Genomic DNA, 24,682 nt, shown 5'->3' on the forward strand with positions numbered 1-24,682 from the left:
TGCTCTCAGAAAAATATAAATAAACTGGGAAAACCAGTCAGGGGAGAGGGGAAGGGAGTCTCACACTCCTTGTGACAATTGCCAGCGGGTTGGCAACAATTTTCAACGATAATAAAAATTGCCCAGCAAATTTTCAGGCGCGAAATTCATTTTCAGCCATGAAAATTGGCAGAACAATAAAGGTAAAAGGGGGGTGAAATAATGTCATGATACCCTTAAATAAGAAGAAAAAGGGATATACCTGAATTCTCAATGTTTTACGGACAGTTAATAATAAACAGTCTTTATTACGAGCCTCCAAAAATCTATATCGATTTTTTTTTTACCCCTGATATCTACTGAATTTATAATCAGGCCACACTTTTGTCGAAATCTGACTAATAAATGTTTTTTATACATATTGGTCAATCTCTTAATGATTCATTCGATAAAGAAATTCAGAAAACCCGGACTTAGGAACTCGATAAGGGAAATATATTGTTTACAATGTCATAACTATGACTAGTTATACCCTTGCAAGGGTATTATAATTTTAGTTAGAAGCTTGTAACTTGTGAAGGAATCATTTCCGACCCCATAAATCGTATATTTTATTGATCAGCATCATCAGCCGAATCCATTTAGCGATCTTTGGAAGAAAATTAAATTTTTTAATTTTTTACAATTTTTTAAGGGCTAAAAAATAGGGGAAACAATTGATAAAAATTTTGATTTTTTTAAATTTTAAATTGAGTATGCAGAGTTATTAGCCTAATAAAAACTTGCATGGGACTGCTTTCCAAATTAAAATTAATGCTTCTTTGGCTTAGTTATGAGATTTTTAAATTTTGATTTATCGACAAAATTATCATATAAAAACATTGATAAATAATTGAGAAATTTTTTATTTGAATTCTGATTTAATCCTATATTAAATTTATTAACAAAGGATACTATAAATTCCTATCTGCGACTCAGTTTTAAAAGCAATTCTAACATTAAATAAAACAAATATATACATATATAGAAATTGTTATTTTATTCTAAGGCATTTCCTGTTTAATTATCATTTATTTGTGTATATATTTTTTAAACCTAAAAGGGGTTTCAACTATCGGAGTTTATAGATTTTAGTTGTAGCTATGATGTAAGTTTATTTAATAATCTAAACAAATGTGTAAGTTAATCAACATATATTCTAGTTTTACTAGCTAAGATATAGGCATAATTATTTAATTAGTATTATATTATAATACGAAATGTATAAAATGTTCTGTTCATTAGCTTCATTTCTCCAATTATTTTCTCCCACCAGTTTTTATGAGTCTATCAAATACTTATTTATTTATTTAAACCATTATCCCCTGTTTACAGGGTAACAATAGAATCGATTCTCTGTGAGGCCTCACCTCCACCTTGTTCAGAATGCAGAACCGCTGACGTTGCCTTGGTGCAACATATTTTTATGCCTCTCCGCCGGCGGGCAGAGCCACAATTTATACCTGAAAGCCTAGGCGTTAAATTTGTCCGGCACGTACAGCACGATTGCAACAAGAAGTGCAAGAATTACAACCAAGAAAATTACACACACAAAAAGGGAATATAGAGGGGAGTAAATAGAGGGGCGTTTGGCAGGAGGTCTTGGCAATTGCAGGACGACGTGGTCCAGCGTGGGCATTTCAATCAGCGTAGTGACCGCAGCCTTTTGTCCCGATTTTCCAAAGAGAGACTACACATATGTACGTGTGGAACCGCACCATAGGAGGGCAGTGGACCGAACCACCCGACATGTCCTGGACGCCCACATAAACAATTGTTTGTTCCCTGGGACTTGTCTTGTCTTGGATTTTTCCCACCTCCTTTTATTATATATATATTTTTTCTCTCCTATCCCTGGGCCAGTAGGCGTTGGCAATTAGCTCTTGGCTTTAAACGCTTATTAATGGGCTTCGAGTCGAGCTTCGGTGCCCAAAGGTAGATCTATAAATCTTTTGCAGATCCTGGGATAACTTTTGCCAGAAGGCGTTGTCGTATAGGAATCAGATTTATGCGGATATTAGAAAAATACTCGTTACCTGGGCACCGTCTTGCTCCCTAGTTGTCGGGCTTTGTTCTTGGGCTACATTTCCATTTGAATGCATTTTCCATTTTCCCTCGGCACATTTGGCAAATGTTGTCACGACGCTGGTAAGTGTCACATAAATAATCCTGGCCACCCCTTTTTTTCGATACTAATGACTCGCCTGGAGGAGTCCCAGCAGGAGGATAAGGAGGAAATCCTGAGACGACTTTGACACCTCCTCTTTGAGGACTCGCCGACGATGTTGCCATGTTTTCCACATCGCTTCACTTGGGTTCTCAGGCTCGGCTGGAGATGTTGCAACTGCGTGATGCATGGGATCGTGTTATGCAACTGGAGAGGGATCGACCAGGAATATGTATTCCCATTTAAGCTATGCATTGGGAATGTGCAGTGAGAGAACAGGTTTTTAGAAATAACAAAAAAATAAACAATGTAGCTTGAAGAATTTTAAAAACAAGTAAGATCACAACATTCTTTTCTTTCTTTTCAATTGAACAACTTTTTGGGGTAGATGAAATCATCAGAGGTCTAGACTGACATTTGATGATTAATTGAACTTAATTTAAGGCCGAATATTGCTGATGTTTTTTTTGTTGCAGTATTTATTTGAACAACAAAAATCCAATTAACTTGTTCTCGGGACTTGATTTTACAAACAAACAACAAATCTTATTAAAAATGTTGATGAGCCTCTAGAAATAATTTGACCCCAAAAAAAAAAACTAATTCTTTCTTTGAAAAATAAAAGAAAATGGTATAAGGTAAGATTTTTGTAGTGCTTACGATTAAAAGTAGTTAAAATAGTTAAAATAAAACATACTTTTATATTTATTTTATGGAGTGAGATCTTTCAACGATAATACCATCTCATAAAACCCTTTTCAGGATTTACCTTCCATATAAAACTGCCCACTTTAAAGAACTAAATAAAAACTAAGTAAATATTTTCCTATTTGAGGTGTTCTTTCCATCTTTAAACATTTGTAAATATATTCATTTTAGGACATATATAAAATAAAATCAAAACCTAGTAAATATAACCTTATTTACCTTATTTACAAGCCAATTTCCGGCAGTGCATCCTTTCTGGTCTTCACTGCCTTGTTTGGACAGTAAACATGAGCCTGGAAATATTATAAATAAACATTGAGCCACGGGAATGGGATCTGCACAGATTACCTTGATGGTACCTAATCCCACTGAAATTGCTTATCAGCTCTAAAGAATCCTCAACTAAATGACCCGTTGTTGGCCAATATTGCTAAGTACATTGCAATGGAAATTGCTCGGGCAATTTTCTAGCTGCAATCGCTGCTACCCGCACTCCTTTTAATTGAATAAACACAGCGGTTAGTGTGTTTACATTTTGAGTGCATCATGGGACGTGCAACAGTTGCAGCTGCTGCCGGCGGAGACATGGTCACCGATCAACTCTAATTAGCGGCCAACCAGTTGAGGAGACAACGAGAGGCAGCAGCAGCAGCAACAACAGGAGCAACAACAGCAGCAGCAGCAACAGCAGCAACAAACGGCGGAAGCGGTCAATTATAAATGCTACACGGGACAGGGTCCAAGTTCCAAGTCCTGTCCAAGTGTCAGAAATATTGTCAAAGTCGCTGCTCCAGCCACACTTTGCTGTTTAATCGTTCCAACAGCAGAACTTCTATAAATTAAACTCTAATATATATATACTTATTCAGTTAAAATGAAGTTTCAAACTGTGAAATCTAAACGAAAAGAAAATATTTTTAGGTATATTCATTATCCTTAAATACCTTTGTAAAGTGTCAGAATATGTAGCATACTTTTAAGCAGCTTTTCAAGTTATTTCAAATCCCTTTTCAAGTTTTAAAGTAAATCGAATATTTTTAAAGCAACCTTAGCTAAAAAGGTGTGTTAATTATATTGCCTTTTATTATTTAATCACTTTAATTTTATTTCTGTAGACTTTTATAAAAATTATCTATTAAATAATGATCCAAAATAGATTATTTTGGTATATAAATTGTACAAAAAGCTTGAATTAATTACGAATCTCTTAACACTTAAAAGTTTTATTAAAACCCAATCATGTTTCATTTATAGATGTATTACTGTGCCGCATATTTGCATATTTGGCCGCTGGCCAAGCTGGCTACAGCAGCCTCCATGGGGTGACGTTGATGGTGGGCATTATCACGGCTTTATGCCGCCAGTGCGTGATACGCTTTTCCTTATCGCTCACCATCACCAGCCATCGCCTGATTTATGTGAGTTGTAAATATAATTGCAATATCGTATCCAAATATGAGGCGTGACAAGAGCGAGGCGGCTATCGATCGGCTGATGAGTGTGCGATGGTTTTAACGCACTTCCCTGCCATATGGTTGCTTCTGCTGCTGGCTGAGCACACACCCAGTGCCCAGATAATCCTGTTCCCTCCTCCGATCCTGCTCCTGGCGAGCGGCACGCTTCTCAGCGGTATGTGTCATATACCGCTGGTGCCAATCACGATTTTGGGCCTGCAAGAGACAAAGGAAATAAAAGTTGGGGAAAAGAACACGTCATAAGAAACAGGTGATTTCATTCTCACCCTGGCGCAGTGCTTCTGCATAAGCTCCTCGTAAATCTGTCGATCCTCGAGTATGTTATAAACTCGATCCTCCCGAAGATTAACCTCGGCACGATTGGCATTGATCTTAAGATTGAGCTTGATTTGATCCTGCAAATCAGTGAGCTGCTGGCGACGTTTGTCCTTGGTTTTTTTCAGTTCTTGTTGCTTTTTTAGAACATCCATTTCGTTGGCAAGTTCCAAGCTTAATTTTAGGATTTTAAAATGAATATAAATAATAAACTCCTCAATTAAACTTTAACTTACTTTTGTGAACATTCCCTTTGATCGGCAAGCACTTCTTGGGCCATCTGAGTCTTTAGCTCTCTGTCTCTATCCAGATTCTGGGCCTGGCATCTCCCCTCAATCAAATTCCTCAGCTTCAGCTCATATTGCTCCTGTTGGGCCCGACTTTCGTCCAGTCTCTGCCAAACACGCTGCCAAAGGACCTCCACACAGGCTTGTCGGCGTTTCAAAGCCTTCTTTTCCTCGATTTGATGGAGCTGAGCTTGTTTGGTTTCCAAGAGAATTTCCTTCGTTTGCATATGACGATGGGCCTCGGAGTTTTCACTACAAAAATTGGGTTTTATGAGATTAAAATATAATTGAGAGGCTCTCCTTACATCTCCCTTTGCTGCTGCATAACTTTAACCAGTTCTTTTTCGGCTTGGTCTCTCTTAAGACGCTCCATTTCTATCCATTCGCGTCGTTTTCGTTCCGCCTCATCAGCTTGCTCCTGGAGGATTTCCGCAATTTCCTCATCCTCCTGCAGAGCTTCGGTTTGCAGGAGTAAGCTCAAATTCATGCGACGATTATCCACATCCTGGTACCATTCACGCATCTTTTGGGCCACTTGAAAGTCTATTTGAGACTTTAGATTACGGCGGTCAGTGCGGTTCAGAAATTCCGTAACATCCATGTTTGAAGGCTGCATGAACTTTTCTTTCAACTAGCAAAGGCATAAAAGCTTTTGTTTACAGGTTTCTAAGTGCAACAGAAGAAAGAAAACAACTAATGTTTTGCTATGGCAACTTTAATCCTTCTTTGGCGGAGAACTCAAATTCAAATTCAATGTTTTTCCAAAATTATCGATAATTTTTGCCGCTCGATTAAGTTTTGTGAATTTCAGTATGACCAGATGCGGTGAAATAAAAAATCCATTCAGCAATCTTGGTGAGGTCTTACGTCGTTCCTTACGTAATACGTATTTTATTACGTATTATGTGTGACCAGTAGATTACGAATTCCCAATAGGTTTCAATTGGTATATAAAATTGGACTATATTCCCAATTGGTATAAAACAATTTAATCAGTTAACAAATATGAATTTTTCTCTTATTAACATAGCCGTCTTTTTGAAAATGGAAAGTGCGACCACCTGCCATGAACTAGAAATCCTCACCATTTTCTCAGGAATTTCAGCATAATAAACGGGAAACCGAATGGCCACACTAACGCCCCCGCCACCCCCGCTCATCATTCCATCGCTCAAATTCCCACGTTTGTGTTTGTGTTCGCGTTGTCATCATCGAATCGCTCGAAACGAAAAATTAAAACCGTGCCAGTTGTGACCGTTTCGTGCGACGTCAGCCGGAGTTGGCGGAATTCCATTGACATCGGGGCTCGGGTTTCGAGAAGTGCCTTTTTAGAGCCGTGCAACAAGTGGTTTTTACAATTTCTTACAAGCCTTCAAAGTGCCTTACAAACCCACACACACATACACACGTAACCTACCTGACCAGCGCGCGCGCGAATGTGTGTGTGTAATAATAACAACAACAACAACAACAAGAAGAAGACGAAATAGCTAACTGCTTTCGTCGCAGTTTTCTGCAAGTGTATTGGTTTAATTGCGCCGAAAAAATGTTAAGCGAGTTAATTAATTGATGTCTAATTGAATTACGCGAGTGAGCGAACTAGAGCGGGTTAGGCCAAGCCAGTAGATATAAAGTAAAAGAAAGATCCTCGATCTCTGATCAGAGAGAAGCTGCCGCTGAGAAATCCCCAACGCGAGGATCTGTATCGCGTATGTGTCGGTTGTTTTTTTTATGAATAAATAAAGATTAAATATAGATTACAAGTGCACTTAAGCAAACAGGGAGGGAAAGGAAAACAAGGGATTAACTGCCAGGTAATTATAACGGATCTTTCTTCGCCATTTCTTTCGCTCTTTCTCTCTCTCTCTCACTGTCCGCTTGCTTTGCATATTTTGAGAGCCTCTTTCTTGCCTTCTTTCCCCACATTTTTAGCGCGTTTTCTCTGCAGATTTTTATTATTATTTCTTTTGCTGGGCTACGTTTTATTGTTTTCATTATTTTCATAGTTTTTATTACTTTTACTCATCACTTTATGCACTTGTCCCTCAGGCTGAGTATTGTCGTCTCTTTCAGCTAATAAGACTCTTTTTTTTTATCGGTATGTCTGTGAAGTTTCTTGTTTTGCCACCCATACAAAGAAACAGACACACATGGCAGTGCTACCTGTGAGACACACACACACACAAAGAATGGAATGGAATGTGTTGTTGTTTTTGTTTTTGTTACTACCGTTCCCAATACATGTATTTGTTGTCAACGGTTCTCAGCTTATCAATAGAACAAAAGTTCTTATTGGCTTTCCATTCCCACTTTCCGAGTTGGATTCTAATGAGTGACAAGTTCTGTTTTGGTAATTTAAATGGAGAAGCTGTTTTTCTTTTTGGGTTTTTGCACTCTCTCTCTCTCTCAGGGGAGCTCTGGCATTTCCATTTCCGCTGCACATCCACATTTCTACACTTCCACATATCCACTTTTCTGTGTCAATCACCTGTTCTGCAGCGCTGGCAGTTTTTTTCTGCTTTTCACATGCCAACCAAAAGAAGCAGCAACAAACAAATTAAAATGTGTTATATATAGCCGATGCTATAGCCCCCTTTGGAGGTGCCAACTTTTGATCGCTTCTTTCCCACCAAAATCCGTTCGTTTTTGAATATCCAACGAAATCCCATTGTGCTTAGAAGAGTCTTGTTGGTACTAATCCCATGCCAATTCCAATTGGCGCGTTCACAGACAGTATAGCTTCGAAATAGCAAACACTTCAAATAATAATAAAAAGAAAAATTATTTGCAGCAGGTAATTACTATAAAACTATTGCAGCATCCAAGATTCTATAAATTTTGAATCATATTTATAAAACCTACTATAATTAATATATTAATTAATATATTTACAATACAATTTTGGTTAAAAATAGCAAATGTACTCTAAAAATTTGTTTATGTGTAATAAAAACATGAATTTATATTTATACCCTTTCAGGGTTTTTAAAATTTAGTAAAAAGCTTGCAATGCAGTGAAGCAATCGTTTCCGACCCTATAAATCATATATATTCTTGATCAGCATTAACAGACGAATCTTTCTGGGTATGTCCGGTAGAAAAATAAATTTTCGAAATTTTTTCAATTTTTTTCAATAAAAAAATAGGGGTTTAAAATTTGTAAAAAATGACAAAATTTTAAATTTATTAAAATTTTAAGTTGAGTATACAGATTTATTAATCTTTTAAAAACTAGCTCAGAACAACTTTCCGAATTAAAATTAGTGCTTTTTTGGCTTAGTTATGAGTTATTTAAACTTTGATTTGTTGAACAAATTGCCTACAAAAAATATAACTAAAATCGGCTAAGGAATGGTATTATAATTTTGGTTAGAAGCTTAAAACGATATGAAGGAGTCATATCCGACCCTATAAATCATATATATTCTTGATCAGCATCATCAGCCGAATCGAACTAGCAATGTCCGGGAGAAAAATAAATTTTCGAATTTTGTTCCATTTTTTCAATAAAAAAATAAGGGCTTACAATTTTTAAAAATTGACAAAATTTTAAATTTATTAAAATTTTAAGTTGAGTATACAGATTTATTAATCTTTTAAAAACTAGCTCAGAACAACTTTCCGAATTAAAATTAGTGCTTTTTTGGCTTAGTTATGAGGTTTTTAATCTTTGATTTGTTGAACAAATTGCCTACAAAAAATATAACTAAAATCGGCTAAGGAATGGTATTATAATTTTGGTTAGAAGCTTAAAACGATATGAAGGAGTCATATCCGACCCTATAAATCATATATATTCTTGATCAGCATCATCAGCCGAATCGAACTAGCCTTATCCGGTAGAAAAAAAAATTTTCGGTATTTTTTCTATTTTTTTCTATAAAAAAATAATGGGTTTAAAATTTTTTAAAATTGACAAAATTTTAAATTGTTTAAAATGTAAAATTGAGTATGCAGATTTATTAACCTATTAAAAACTAGCACAGAACAGCTTTCCGAAGTAAAATTAATGTATTTTTGGCTTAGTTATGAGTTATATAATTTTTGATTTGTTGAACAAATTGTCTATATAAATATAAATAAAATCGACTGAAAAAATTGTATTATAAATTTAGTTAGAAGCTTGAAACGATGTGAAGGAGTCATTTCCGACCCTATAAATCATATATATGATCGATTTCCCATTCAATCTCATGATCCAATTGAAAATTGCAAGAGTAAACAAACGTCGGCTTCTCAGAGTAAGCTTTCTTTCTTCTCTTTCTTTAAGATCCATTTAATACAAGAATATTATGGTTAATACCTATTAATATTTAATTTTTTTATTTTAATTAATATTTGTTTTGAATAGGACATAATATTTTGCTAAATACTAAAGGTTTAAATCCTTTTTACTTTGCCCACGTAAGAGTTAAATTCCTCGTCGATAGGGGACTCTTATCCGAAAGCTTAGCCAGCCGACGAGACTTCCTTAAGCTCATACTGGTGCCTTGGGTGGCAGCACGCGAGCAGCATGCCGCCTGCTGCCAGTTGTTGTCAAGAACTCGAGCAGCGCGCAAGGATATGCCGCAAGGATATACGGACACTTGAGCCGCAGGTCCTGAGACGTAAACTTCTTCGAACGTGTGTGGGCTGAGTCTGTGGTCCGTGTGGTCTAGGCCGCTTCAATTATTCACGATGCAAGACACAGTTTATGGCCCCCGCTTTTTTATTTGTTCAATGAGTGCAAGGCGAGCGGCAAATACAATGCACTCGCATAAAACAAGTGTCGGGGCGATAGTAGAGAGAGACATTGAGAAGAGACTGAGCAAAGTGCAAATGTATTAAATAAATAAACGAAAACAAAACGAAACGAAACGAAACGAAATGAAACTCAGCTGACTAATATGTGTCTGCGGTTTGCTAGTTGTTGCTTTTCGCCATCGCCTGAGCTCTTAGCTTTTGGCCAGCTTTCTTGGCGCATTGCATAAGTGTTGGCCATTTCACCTCGCTGCCACAAACACACACTCACCGTCTTCCTCTTGCCCCCTGTTTTATTTTTTTGCAGATAGCCAAGAAACAACAACGCTACCTGAACGTGAACGTGACGTGACGTATTTACGTGGATTAATAATTAAGAAGATAGCAGCTAGCAAACAGCAATTGCCGGTGGATATCGCTGGTAGCAACTTGAGAACACCATGGAGTCCATGGAGTATGAGATGGCACGCAACATGACGTTGCTCTTCTTCCTGGAGCGACTCCTCGATAAGGGAGAACCTCGCACTGTCCATGATCTATCCTGCCAGTTTGGCAATAAGGAGTTCACCAAGGAAATGAGACAGATCGCCGGTGGCAGTCAGTCGGGTGAGTCTTGAAAGATCATACATTTCTCTTCGAAGAACTCAATCCATCATATAAATATCATTTTAAAGTGGTTTTGGGATATTCGATAAGGAAAAGACATACAAATTATGAGTTCAACTAGGATTAGTTATATATTTCTTGAGAAAATTCAAGTTCTTGAAGTTAATTTTTACGGAATATTATTTACAGTATATAGAATTATATATTTATTTGATAGAAACAAGAAAAACCACACATGAACATCTTAATATTGATAGAAATATGAGAGTAAAATCATAGGTACCCCTAAGTGTTGAGTGCTAGGCCCTGAAAACATATAGGTTATATGGTTGATATGATATATAGGTAATTTAGAACAATTTACCATCGAAAATATTAAATGTTATCTAGTTTGTAAGATTTATTTAAACAAATATCTCATAAAGCTGCAAGCTGTCATATAGGCTTTATTTTGTAGACCTTATAGAGGCTATCTCAGTCTTATAAATAAGGCAAGTTCTTAAATACAACTCTTGTCTCAAGATGTCTTGATGAAAGAATACAAAATTGTATGAATATGAATCTTCAAATATTAACCCAGACTTTCTTAAATATATACCATATAACCCCTATAAAAATATAACTAAAGTTTCAACACATTTGATTGAGTTTTCCTTAAACTTGGTCGTACAACATGTATTGATTTCCAAGTTGGAGAAATTGATTTGAACATACTATCCAATTCAATCACCTTTTTCTCTCTCTCATTTAAAATGTCGCCAAGCCTGGGAAATTGGAAACGTGTGTGTGTTTTGTGGAAAGCTACATGCACTGGACTCTTGTTCGGTTATGCGAACAAACATATTTGTGCACCTGCGGGTCGTCATTGTTTGTCATAGTCGATGATTGTGCCATGCCATTCGAACGTTTGTCGCCGTTGTTGTTGCCTTCGAGTGGCCAAGTGTACATGTCATTGCCATTGCCAGAGGGGGGAGAAGAGGAGGAGACTCTATAGTCTCTCTAGCCCAGTTATATGCCTTTTTCCTGCCCTCCCAGCAGCTTCCCGTAGTTGATCTCAATGCCAAAACCACAAAAACATGCCAAGGGTTTATGGCTTTTGCATTGCAGACGCCAAACTGCAATCGATAATGCACATGTTGTTGTCGGTTTCATTGGTTTTTCCTCTGTACCTTCCTCCCTCTTTTTTTCCCCTTGACAATATCGTATGGGTATTATTTTACAACTAGTAGTAGTGTATGGAAAATAAAAAACATTGGTTAAAACTTGAGATTCTCTCCGTCACAATACACGTGTTGCACTTCCATTGACAACAACTTCATGGTGCGCCATTTATCAAAATGCATGGTTTACTCGACTAACAACTAAAAATAGCCGCAACAAACAACTTTCGGTTTTTAAAAATAGGTTCCACTTAACGCTTTGCTGTGCTGAGAAGGTGCATTGCACTTTCCCTTAGACACCTCTGCCTCTCAGACATCTGAAGACATTTGTTTGATGTTCTTTCACAGGCGTGGAAAAGGAGAGGAAGCAGAAGGGGGAGCAGGAGGGAGGTTTAAGTTAACAACAAAAAAAAAAAGAAAAGGCGGGGACAGGAAATGGCAAAACATTTGTTTACAACGCCCAAGTCTGAGTCTGGGGCTTAATGGCAAATCATTTAACTCCTTGGGGATACATCTTGAGATCTTGAGATTTAAGAGGCTGTTTATGTGGGAATATTTAAAGGAAATTTGTCTTTAGACAAATCAAGAAATTTAAGATGAATTGTAAATAGAGAACGATCGTTTGTATGGTAGCTATATGATATAGTAGTCCGATTTTTATAAAATTTTACATAAAATTCTATATTAATATATAATGGCAATTTATCAAATTTGATGAAAATCAGTTGAACAATGGAAAAGTTATAATTTATTCTTTAAAATATTCCGATCGTTCCTATGGCAGATATATATATATATGTATATATATAGTCCACCGATTCGCCATGCTTCGACTTATATACTAGTAAAATTATATAGAAGAATAACTGCACAGTTTCATTCAAATAGATTGCTCCTAAATTTGCTCCAAAACAAATCTCGCTCATCTGTGCATATAATTCCCAACTGGTTCTAACATCCCCGGAACGAAGTGACTGCTGCTGGCCAAGTATCAGAAATGTGTTGTGTTACAAAAAGTGCAAGTCATTGTTTATTAGTGTTCAAAGTTAGTAACTGATGATACATACTTCCTGGTCATAGATACTTACTGATCAGAGTTACTTAATAGTCAGTGTTACTTACGGATCATAGTGAATTACTGATCAAAGTAATTTAATCTTCATAGTTACTTACTGTTCATATTTACTTACTGCTAACAAACGTTTCTCTCGCAGTTATATTATATAGTATTCCGATTTTCAAACCTTCCATGCTCTAAATTTCCTCTATATTCTTTCTTTGTCACATGGTGCACCCCCACATTTAATTGCAATTATTCCTTTTGTTTTCCACACTCTGTGATTGCACTAATTGCAACAAGAAAATAAACATTTAACAAAATGTTTATCGCAATTTTGTCGATTTTCCCACATGTGCGTGACTGTGACTGTGCCACCAAAACAAATTGTTTATAACTTCAACTGAGCACAACATTTACCAAGTAAACTTTGCACTAAAACAGTTTTAATCGATGACTTAAAGAGCAAGGTTTAGTTTTAGTTTTAGCTTTAGTTTTTTTCGCGAAGAACGCAATAGTCAGAGTTTAGTAGAAGTTCCTTTGGAAATATGCGGCTGACACGCAAATCACAGTTGGGATTGGGAATATATTAATGGGGAATGTCAAGGTAAGGATTTATAAATAGAAAAGCGTCAGATACGCCCGGTTAGATATGGTTAGCCACAATCTAGTATAGAGGTAGGTGATGGTGATAAGGCTTAGTGGTCAAAACCCCTTTGGGCTAACTCCCCTGGTGACCCAAAATCCTATAAACATATTTTATGCTGCTTCAGTTTTTGTCAACGTGTTGTTTGCTCAACTTATAAAGCGTTAAAGCCGTTGGGATGATGGCGTTTATACCCTGGCGAATGCCGCCCACAATAAACCCATCGATGCCGACCATTATTATGTGGTTTGTTTGGCCAAAAAAGGGAGAAAGGGGAATAATGGTAAGGGCTTGTGTTTGGGTTTGGGTTTCGGGCGGAAACTTTGTAATAGAAAAGTGTCGATTACGTGACAAAAATGTTCAATTGAATTTCAATAAAAATGGCATGATATTCTAGAGACTCTACTACCATATCCATTTGTTGCTTCAATAATAAATGGAGGTGAGTGGTGGAGTGTGTGTTTGCATATTCCCCAGCGATTGATGAGGGTTCTTGAACCATTTTTAGGAAAATTAACGCCAAGAGTCATTTTCTAGAACAGGCTAAATGCTGGCCAAAAAACCTATGACTATTAGTTTAAAGAGTGTGTGGTGCCCTCGTTTGTGGTTAACTTAAATTTCGTTGCCAATTTAACTGACAAAACAAACACGACCACCATTTAGACCCCTTTATCGGTTTTGCCATTTTACTATTGCCAGCGGGCTTTAAATAATTGCCAACACACAAAATAGCAACAAATAGAAAAAATAATAACAACAGCCGGGCCTTTTTTAGTTAAAGTTCACAACTGTTTATATTCACAGTGTGTGTTTAGTTTATATTATTTTTTCGCTTTGCGTAATCGATTGCCAAAAGCAAACTGGCAAAAACTGTCAAAGTCATATAAAAATATATGTTTGTATATATATTGACTTGTCTGCAAATGATTAGCTGATCGATCTCAAAGCAAACTCATTCTGTAACAGCCCCTTCTGCATTTCCGACACGCATTTCCAATTCCCTGACATTGTCGTAAATTTAACGATTTTACTGTCGACTGTAAGGAAATCCTTTAACGCCTGCCTGCCAGCCGGTGTTCCTGCTTAACCCTCGACTGCCAAGGCATATTTCCCATTTCCCAGGCATTGCGTGTGTTGTTCACCCAAGGTTTTTATGCTTTACTTAAGGTTTTTCTCCTTTGAAGAAGGGTAAGTTGGAGTGAGTTCTCGCATTGATTTTTGACATTAATTGCAAAAGGCGAAAGAAACATTTAATTTTAGCTTGCTAGGAAATTTGCCATAGCATTATTTGTAGAACTTGGCGGCATTTGTTGTTAATTGATTGGGAATTTTGTGACAGGATGTCTTTAAGGGGAGAGTTGAGAGGTTGAAAGTGAGGGAAGGTATAAAGAACTCAAGGATCTGGGGATATTTCCCCTTTGTAGCTGAGAAAGAGCAGGGTTTAAAGGCATTTGGAGCTTAAGAACTGTATATAATGAAATATATAAACCATAACTTAGTTGATTTCAAGTAAAAGACTTTAACCCACCTATTCTATAGCCTCTTTAATATGTTTACCCTGCATTCCCATGACTGACACACAAGTTATTTAATTACTTCAAGTACTTTTTCAAAAAGCAGTCAGTCAGTGTTAATATTTTCATAACCTTGTGCCATTTGTTTCTAATTGATTTGTAAAGCATTTTGGAGACGCTCAATCCCCAGGGGTTGAGCAACTAATGAGTCTATAATGAAGGCAAGGAATTTGCAGCTTCCTTAACTTAAAGTAGCCTCAAAAGTCTTCCCTTTGAGAGTCATAAAATCCTCAGTTTATGACCAAACATAACCCTTTACCCCAAGTATTCATTCGTATTCACTTACATTTCGATTCACAACATCTCGGGGAAATGTTTTCAGTTTCGGTTTTCCGTTTTCTTCAATAAGCGAAGAGGCATAAATATACATAAATTTATGGCAAGTGTCCTCGGTGCATTTTGAAAATTGCCACCGCAAGGAAAGTAAAGTAAAAAAAAGAAACAAAAATGTGTCCAAGTGGGTCGAGCCGTAAAATGTGGCCAACACAAACACCTGTGCTCTCGAGAGGGGTGGAAAGGTGTAGCCAAAAAAAAAAAAGTGTTTGCTTGCCAAGAAATGCGGCTAGGCACACAGACAAATATTGGCTCGGTTCGTAATATTTGCGGCTAACATTACATATTCGTAGCGCCTTCGATAAATATTAATATTGAAATGTTATGAACTTCGATTTGTGGGCGTCAGTTTGTGACCCCCTTACGTTTCACAAATTTCAATTTCTCTAAGTAAACATAAAATTGAATTACGCTCGAAAGGATTTGACTTTTATCCTTTTTTTCTTCCTTGTTTCGAATCGTTGGGTATTACTACTAGCCATTTGTCAGTTTTGTGGCTCATTTGGCAGCCTGGAAAGTGGGATAACCAGATGCTTATCCAGAGCTTACACTCACCGATTGTCAATATACAAAGTATATACCTTGCATAAGTCGCATTCGATTAATCAATGTTTGGCATCTCCTCATGCGACTTTCCAGCCGAGTTATGTCAAATGCAATTGAATTAATTTATGCCCGGGCATTATGAAGCTCAAAATTTGTGTCTACCTCGGTTGACACGCAACGTAGCACCCGGTATCCCCTTTGAGTTCTCCAATCTCCGAGAGCTCCGAGAGCTGTGTCACGTCATATTACCCAAACAATAGATGGAGGAGACTCTCTGGGTGGGTTTGTAGACCGATACAATGAGACATATGGAGTCGAGTACTCATCGCATTCCTACCAATTGTGGATGCGAGATGGTGGTTGTGGATGTGGCTATGCCGGGGGTTGGCTTCCGTCGCCGGGTGTCCCGTTTTGGGCTGATGGCAGCAGTCAGTCAGCAACTATGACCTGATTTATCAAATAAATGGTTCGCTAGTTCGCTCCGTCGCTCTGCAAGGCATGAGTGCATTCACTTTTCAAAACAACAACAGCAGCAGACACTTGGGGAAAATATTTACATATTCTATTTCTATATAATTTGGATATTATGAATGGGTGGAAATTTTAAAGGGAAATTTAGGAAAACTAACTCTAATGTTTTTGTATTACATAATTTAATAAAGATTTATTGGTATAGAACCTATTTACTTTTAAGAGATTGCAAATAATAAGAACGGATTCTTTAAGGAAGGACTTATAGATCTGATCATCTTTATAGAGATTATGGACCGTATAGACCTTATAGACCTTATAGACCTTATAGACCTTATAGAACTTATAGACCTTATAGACCTTATAGAACTTATAGACCTTATAGACCTTATAGACCTTATAGACCTTATAGAACTTACAGACATTATAGACCTTATAGAACTTATAGACCTTATAGACCTTATAGACCTTATAGACCTTATAGACCTTATAGACCTTATAGAACTTATAGACCTTATAGACCTTATAGAACTTATAAGACCTTATAGACCTTATAGAACTTACAGACATTATAGACCTTATAGAACTTATAGACCTTATAGACCTTATAGAACTTATAGACATTATAGACCTTATAGACCTTATAGAACTTGTAGACCTTATAGACCTTATAGACCTTAAAGGTCTTATAGACCTTATAGGTCTTATAGACCTTATAGATCTTATAGACCTTATAGGTCTTATAGACCTAATAGAACTTATAGACCTAATAGACCTTAGAGACCTAATAGACCTTATAGACCTTATAGATCTATAGACTTTATAGACCTTATAGACCTTATAGACCTTATAGACCTTATAGACCTTATAGACCTTATAGACCTTATAGACCTTATAGACCTTATAGAACTTTAAATCCTTATACGGTTTATACAATTTATAAGTTATAAGCCGTATAAATTTTATAAAAACATATCCACATTCGTTGAAATCTTAACCTTATGTCAAAGGTTCAACATGTCCCTATTCAGCAAATTTCTCTGCCTTACCTCTGTTGTCACTTACATTTTCTTGCGGCTTTGGTAAAGGTTTTCAAACACAATATCTTGAGATTAAAGCACTTTTTCAGTGCTCTCTAACTGTCTTCTATAGCTAAATCTATACATTTTTTCAAAGTGGAATGGTTATTTTTATGGTAATAACTATAATCTTGCCATATTAATAAACAGTTTAGCTATTCTTTCCCAAATAAAATAAGGATCTTGGACTCTTATTTTGCTTTTAAAATCTGAACTCTATATCTTATCACTGATAAAGAGAAACAGGTTCACAAGATTTAATAAAAATCTTGAATTTATTATAATTTATATTATTCCAAAACATGACTGCGTTCATGTCTAAATATAAAAATTAAGAAATGTTTATAAAAACCCCATTTCCACATCCATATCCACATCCATATCTCCCAGTGCACACACATAGTGTAAATCCCTGAAAATTCCCCTCTCATTTTATGTAATTGTAAGCCAACATTGAATCCAGAAAGTTTTTGCCAACTTTACAAAACCAAATCAACAACAAACATTGAAACTGGAAACAACATACAACAACATACAACAAACAACACACACCACATCTACACACATGATGATGATTATTCATTCATTCATATGGAGATGGAAGTATGCACATTCGGATGAATGTAAGCTCGTCGTCATTTGATGGTTATGCGATTAAACAATGTTGTTTGTTAATTATGGGAAACCAGGCACATGTTGCCCGCTGATAAAGAAAAGTCAGGGAAAAGTTTTCACAAGACTTGGAAGCAACTACACCATCTGTACATACATATATGGAGGAAAAACTATCCAGTGAATGAATCAACCACAATAAGTACTTAGTCTTGGAGCAATTTCCACAAGTTGTGACACATTAAAAGGGCAGAAATTAATTAGATTTGCGGTGCAACAGTTTTAGTGCATTAACCACTCACCGGCACCGGCACCGGCACTCACCATCAGCTAATGGCTCATCCTAATTGTAATTGACATCCTTTGCTTCGGTTGACAGGTCTGAAGAAATTTCTCGCCCAATACCCATCAATATTTCTGGTCGACGGTGATTATGTGCAGGTGAATGCCTATCAGCACAGCAATGCGGACGAGGGGGGTTGCGGTGGCAAACGGGATTACATCCAAGAGGCTAAAGACTATTTCAAGAATAAGATGCTGCAGTATGGAGCAGCGGCAGAGGTGCCAGTAAGGAGTCTCCTGGGTCACAGGTCGCAGGCATCGCCCCAAGTACGACACATATCAGGTAAGTACAAGTTTCAGACTTTAAACTCCCAGCAGAAGAACCCTCTATTATGACTCTTCTTTTGTTTATCCAAACAGGTCAGCACATTAAGGAGTTCACCGACTTCCTGATGAAGCACACCGACACCTTTAAGGTGATGGATGACTATGTGATGCTGGTGGGATGCGAGAATATGACGGATCTGCCGGCGCGGGATCGCCTACATTTGCCGCAATCCAACATTGATACTCGTGGAACGCAGCAAATGCTCGATTTCTTTGCCCAATGCATTGAGATCAAGGGACCACTGTTGGTGGATCAACTGTTCCATTTGCTGACCACCAATTTCCCGCAGGATCAGTGGCTGCGCATGTTCAAGACACCGGGGGATCTGAGCTCGTTCCTCAAACTCTTTGCCGACTGCTTTCACATACAGGCCAATCTAGTCACGTTGCTGCAGAAGCCCAAGCTCAGTGACACGCACATTCAGCAGGCCCAGGCCCAGACCCGGGAGCAGTTCAATGCGCTGAATAACAATAATGATGCCGCCAGCAATCGGAGGCAGGAATCAAGTGGAGGAGGAGCTCCTATCAGTGCCGTGCAGCAGAGATTGCAATCGCCGGCGCTGCGGAGTAATGGTCACACGAACAACAATAATAATGGAAGCAATGGCAACAATAATAATAATAACAATAGCATTGCTTCACCCAACTTTAAGCTGAATGCACCCGTTTCCAATGTGATGGGTCAGACGCAGAGCCCCGGTGGTTTTGGCCAACCCAAGTCGGAGCCCAGTTCTGGATTTGATAGCTATGTGCCCATGTCGGAGTTGAAGTTGGAGAATTTGTGCGAGAACAATTATCCCAGTGCGAATACCAGCTACGGGGCCATTAATACCTCCTCACAACAGTCGCAGCAACAGCCACTCCTACCACAGCCTTCGTCAGCCCCGAATCCCTCAGAGCAGCGTATGAATAGCGTGAATCAAACCCTAAAGCAACGCATCAACACCTTGGTTATACGAACCCTGGCGGAGAATCTGGAGAAGGACAAGCAATCCTTGGCCAATCAGCAGCAGGGCGGTGGCTCCAGTCCCGTGCATTCCATTGCCAATTCAACGACAACAACGAGTTTGAACCAAAATGCCAATAGCAACTCCAACTCCAACTCGAATTCAAATTCAAATTCAAATCCAAACAATGCCAACAATCACTCACCTAGTCATAGCTACTTTGTCGGCGACACCTGGAAGATTAAGGTCCTGCAGAACACCACGGTGATAGCGAATGTCAAGCAATCGGTGTTTGTGACCGACATCATACTCAAGTATGCGGCCAAAAATGAGAATATAGTTGTCTCCCTGGACTGCGAGGGCATCAATCTCGGCCTCAAGGGAGAGATCACTCTCATTGAGATTGGAACTGGGCGAGGAGAGGCCTTCCTTTTCGATGTTCAATCCTGTCCGGCCATGGTCACCGATGGTGGACTCAAGACCGTGCTGGAGCACGATCAGGTGATCAAGGTTATTCACGATTGCCGTAATGATGCTGCCAATTTGTATCTGCAATTTGGTATCCTGCTGCGCAATGTGTTTGACACACAGGCCGCCCATGCGATACTGCAGTACCAGGAGAGCGGCAAGCAGGTGTACAAGGCCAAATACATATCGCTCAACTCGCTATGCGAGCAATATAATGCTCCATGCAATCCCATCAAGGATCAGCTGAAGCAAATCTATCGAAGGGATCAGAAATTCTGGGCCAAGCGACCACTAACGCGTGAAATGATGCTGTACGCTGCAGGAGATGTCCTTGTGCTAATCCATGATCAGTTATTTGGTAATCTGGCGAGACAGATTAAGCCAGAGAACCGGCAACTCTTCTCGGAGCTGTGCACCGAGCAAATACTCATGCAGATCAAGCCCAACGAGGTGAAGATACGCAAGAAGCAGCGCAAGGTCAGCACGGAGGTGTCCGATCTCAAGCAGAAATTGGCGCAGACCAGCAAGAGCATTGTGCTTTCCAATAGGGAGATACGACTGTTGCGGTAAGTCATTAAACCCTAAATAAATTCTTTAATTAATATACAAATTTATGAATAGCTACATGGACCTGACGGAGGAGGAGAAGGAGCGCCTTAAGGGCTACTACAAGGTGGCCAAAAAGCTTGAGAAAATGGAGTCAGCCGGCAATCCCAGCAAGTGAGTTTATACTTCCGATTTATTATTACAAAATGTACTAAATATTCTTTTTTTTCTCTGAAACAGAGACCAAAGTGATTCCGAGGATGAGGCTGAGCCCAATGAGAATGACACATTCCCCAGTTTGGACTCGGTTCCTTCAGACAACTCGCTATCGGGCACTTTTTCGCCTAGATTCAGCTCGGAGCCACCCAGCTTGACCGAGTCCATGCAAATGCTGGAGGAAATACTCCAAAACAAGTCCATGGATCGCATTGCGCGTATAGATAAGCTGGAGGCCATACTGACGACAGCCACCTCGTTGCCATGTGAACAAGTCAGTGAATTAGTTTTTGATAGCTTCTTTGATGATTTTACAATGATTTCGCTTTTCCCACAGATTATAGCTTCAAATTCGATGCAAGAACAGCTGGGTTCAAGCATTGCGACCACCGAAAATCTGCAAATTATAAGGGAAAAGTCCAGGAAGTGAGATATTAAGAGTTTAACCTAGTAATATAAAGTTATTTATTTATATTTCTAAACTTTTACAGCATCAAAAACAACTGCAATTGCCAGGGCGAGAGGAGTGTGACCCCTATACTGCGTACGACTGACAAGCGGATGGTCAAGTTGGTGGATGCCGAATCGCAAACGCTAAGCACTGGCGATGTGGTCATCACCAAGATCTTCTTCCAGGATGAGCACGAAAGGGCCAAGGAGGCGGCCCTGCTGAGCAGCAGCTCGCCCACGAAGCGAGTGGCTTCCACTTAGACATTTCAAGCTTCGAACACTGATGATTCCTAACCACAAGCAAAAAGCGCAGACAGACATACATATATTACGTATTATTATTATTATTTGGACTATATTTGAATGGGCTGAGCGCCGCCTCAATCATGCAATAACTTTCATAATCAATTGAGAAGCAATATATATATTGTGCCTAGATGTTGAACATTGTATTAACACTAATATATGATTTAGCAATTGTTAACGGATCGGATCTTTTTAATAATATATAAAGCAACAAACCGAATCCCACTCCTCAGCGCCGAGCTGAGTGGCGATGAATTCGAAAGATTTACCTTTAACGAGCTGCGCCAAAACAATCATTTCAAATGTTTTTGTTTACTTACACTTTGTGGTAGCTTTTCCATTGATTTGTATAAACGAAATTTAAAATTATAAATAATATAATCCGATTGGACCAAGGTTTTTATAGAAATCAAAATGAAATAATAATGATAGAGAGGTTTCCTAATTAAAATATCTTTGTCGCCATATCAGAAGTGAACTTATTGTATTTTAACCATAAAACTTTATCCAACTCAAGTTTTAGTTTAACCCAAATGCAAATTCTTAACTCTTAACGAAAACCCATTGTGTAGTCAATCTAAGTAACTGAGAATTAATTGTAATAATGGAAATAATACTGAAATGGTACGATTATAATATATATATATTGAATAAAACGTGTATATATACCTATTCCAATATTATTTACAACGTTTGTTTGCTTGTGGTTTTGTTTTTTATTAAACACCAAACACCAAGAGGTTAAAAACATCGATTATAATAATAATTTTATGGGGTTTATGTGTAGTATGTGTGTAAAGAGGAGTTTAAGCTCTCCATAAAAGCAGTCAGAATCATGGGTATCGCAGTTAGACTGATCTATCTCATAGAACAAGTCTTGTTTATTAGTAAATATTATTTTTACTTTAGATATTTAAGTGTATATATTTCGTTCACCATTTTCAAATCTAATTTAATAATTTATTTGTCAATCTTTTTGGATTTTTAAATGGTGCTCCTTTTGGTTGATTTTCGTGATCAACCAAAATTGGATATAGGTTCTCTTCCTTTATTTTTTTTTTAAATCTCGATTATGTTAGACATCAAAAATTCGACGGATACAATTATGTTTACTTTAAATTTTTAAAGTCACAATTTCTGTTTATTTTTTACAGACTAAAAAGATGATCAAAATCTTACTTAATTCTATCAAAATTTACTCAACATTTTAAGTAGGCTTTTCGCCAGTACTTTTCCATTTTCGTTTTCCTTTTCCTTTGCAATTGCATTGCCTTTTTCCTTATCCATACACTCCCTTTTAAATTCGTTTATCTTTTGCCATATTTACACAGCCATTTTGTGGAGCTATTGTTAATTGAAATAAACCTCTAAATACGTATGTTTTTCACCTTCAAGTTGCACTCAACGTTCCAATGCATGCATGCGAATTATTTTAATATTAAATATTTGTAATTTAAAATTAAATTCCAGTAAAGCAGTATGTCTAGCGCCAAATATATATACGTTGTTCTATGTACTTGGTTATATGCAAAGGAATACATGTGCGTGTATATATATTCGGTAAAATCACATCTTTGAATCGCCACAGCTCGTTAGTTTTTATGTACAATTGAATCTAACTCGCTTGATTGGCCTCTGTGAACAATTGTAGTTTGCATGAAGCATTTAAATTGTACTTAGTACCTAGTTTTAATCGAGAAACAAACTGTTTTTCATGACTTTTCTCTCCAGTTTTGAACTTATTTCACTAATGCTTAAGCTCTACATAATTAAAAACCGTGAGCGCGGATGTCTGTGTGTTTCGGAGAAATTTACAAATAACTAAACCCGAATTTCAAGCATTTTAAAAATATATTCAATATAGAATTCATTTAAATTGAAGGAAATCCCTTATTAAACTAGTTTGTATATATTTATGCTTAATTAGTTCGTTTGGATTTCATGCGAAACCTGCAGCTCTCGACAATGTCGCGACAAAAACGTCAACAATACATAAATGCATAATAGGTACATATTGAAACAATTGATTTCTGTTTTTGTTATTTCTTTATCAAAGTGATAGATTTTCCTTCTTTTAAAATGAGCAAGCAGAAGAGATGCCGTTAATTGCGATAAAATCTGATATATTATATATATATTATTTGAACGAAATTTTTTGATATAAAAAAAAATTGAATTCAACTTGAATTTATTTGATATTGTTGGTAAATAAAGAAAAGAAGCTACCTTCAGAAAACAGACGTTTCTATACCCTTGGAGATCAATCAAATCGATCATAACTTTGCCAAAAATGCCTTGATTTCAATTCGTAAACCATTCCTATGCTAGTTTTTCTTAGGTTAATAAATTTGCATAAAAATATAATAATATATATATAGATAAAAATAGTTTTTGATTTAACAGACATCTAGCATTCATGGCGTATACTTAACGAGAAAACCCTTAAATTAAGTATACGCCATGTGTCTGTTATAAATATAAAAAGATAAGTATTTCCAGTTAAAAAGCAATTAAATTATAATATTGAAACGGAAATAGATAAAAACTAAGCTGAAAATAATCAATATTTATAAATATTTTTACATTAAAATGTGTTCGAAAAATCAAAGTTTCTGTGCTAGTCATTATTATGTTAATAAATCTGCTTACTCAATTTACAAATTTAAAAAATTAAAATTTTTTGACCAATTTTTGATAATTTGAACGATGTAACCCTTTATAAAATTTCGAAAATCTTGAAAAAATTAAATTAAATTTTGGCCGAAAATAGCTAGATCGATTCGGCTGTTGATGCTGATCAAGAATATATATGATTTATAGAGTCAGAAATGACTCATTCAATGCATTTCAACCTTCTGACTAAAAAAATAATTTAAATTATTTACGCCTAAATTTAATTTAAACAATGTTACAGAACTTAATAGAAACTTAAAACATAAAGATGTGTAAAATATATTCCTTATTTAATGCACAGAGTCTTAGCTTTAAATATTTTGTAGTAGCTTTTCAATCCTCAGAGGAACCACTTTTCTTTATACAAAGAGTTAATTTTAAAGTTTTAAATTCGTATGCTTTCGATTAAATTCCTAGTTTCAGTTTTGTATATATTCTATGCTCGGTTAATTATTATCCAAAATGGATATTACATTTACTATATTGAACATTGAATGCTTAAAACCTCTTAGTATGCTATGCGAACATTACAGTCATTGATTATATTCCTTTAAACACTATCAAAATAGACATTTACTCGTATATATATTTTTTATTATCTCTGTGTAGGAAA

At 36.9% G+C, this 24,682-nt stretch overlaps 2 protein-coding genes across 3 annotated transcripts; one reads left to right on the forward strand and one right to left on the reverse strand.

Moving 5' to 3' along the window:
* Positions 1-4,275: 4,275 nt before the first annotated feature.
* Positions 4,276-5,693, reverse strand: LOC110177092 (uncharacterized). Its single transcript, XM_020943620.2, has 4 exons — positions 5,276-5,693; positions 4,920-5,222; positions 4,635-4,857; positions 4,276-4,563 (listed from the first exon to the last, which is right to left on the reverse strand). Exons 1-4 carry the CDS (start codon positions 5,584-5,586, stop codon positions 4,405-4,407), a joined length of 996 nt encoding a protein of 331 aa, XP_020799279.2. The 5' UTR covers positions 5,587-5,693; the 3' UTR covers positions 4,276-4,404.
* Positions 5,694-6,101: 408 nt separating this feature from the next.
* On the forward strand, positions 6,102-22,079 carry egl (Egl_like_exo domain-containing protein). Of its 2 annotated transcripts, none has more exons than XM_020943469.2 (8): positions 6,102-6,784; positions 10,018-10,316; positions 18,174-18,419; positions 18,497-20,444; positions 20,500-20,598; positions 20,665-20,914; positions 20,978-21,066; positions 21,132-22,079. In XM_020943469.2, exons 2-8 carry the CDS (start codon positions 10,151-10,153, stop codon positions 21,349-21,351), a joined length of 3,018 nt encoding a protein of 1,005 aa, XP_020799128.2. In that variant the 5' UTR covers positions 6,102-6,784; positions 10,018-10,150; the 3' UTR covers positions 21,352-22,079. The 2 variants fall into 2 exon arrangements, with proteins under 2 accessions (XP_020799128.2, XP_086683301.1); XM_086827175.1 differs by lacking the exon at positions 6,102-6,784 and adding an exon at positions 9,492-9,567.
* The last annotated feature ends 2,603 nt before the right edge of the window (positions 22,080-24,682 follow it).

Source organism: Drosophila serrata, unplaced genomic scaffold (genome assembly GCF_035046125.1).
Source record: "Drosophila serrata isolate PLE 108 unplaced genomic scaffold, ASM3504612v1 contig_165, whole genome shotgun sequence".
Taxonomy (NCBI): Eukaryota; Metazoa; Arthropoda; class Insecta; order Diptera; family Drosophilidae; genus Drosophila; species Drosophila serrata.

What these genes read in the sequence shown, in the direction of transcription:
- LOC110177092 (XM_020943620.2), bottom strand. Translation starts at nt 5,586, where the DNA reads ATGCAGCCTTCAAACATGGATGTTACGGAATTTCTGAACCGCACTGAC. An exon ending in CAAAGGGAATGTTCACAAAA is followed by an intron (nt 4,858 to 4,919) that starts GTAAGTTAAAGT and finishes CCTAAAATTAAG; the next exon opens with CTTGGAACTTGCCAACGAAA. An exon ending in TGCAGAAGCACTGCGCCAGG is followed by an intron (nt 4,564 to 4,634) that starts GTGAGAATGAAA and finishes TGTCTCTTGCAG; the next exon opens with GCCCAAAATCGTGATTGGCA.
- egl (XM_020943469.2), top strand. Translation starts at nt 10,151, where the DNA reads ATGGAGTCCATGGAGTATGAGATGGCACGCAACATGACGTTGCTCTTC. An exon ending in CGCCGGTGGCAGTCAGTCGG is followed by an intron (nt 10,317 to 18,173) that starts GTGAGTCTTGAA and finishes TTCGGTTGACAG; the next exon opens with GTCTGAAGAAATTTCTCGCC. An exon ending in CCAAGTACGACACATATCAG is followed by an intron (nt 18,420 to 18,496) that starts GTAAGTACAAGT and finishes TTATCCAAACAG; the next exon opens with GTCAGCACATTAAGGAGTTC.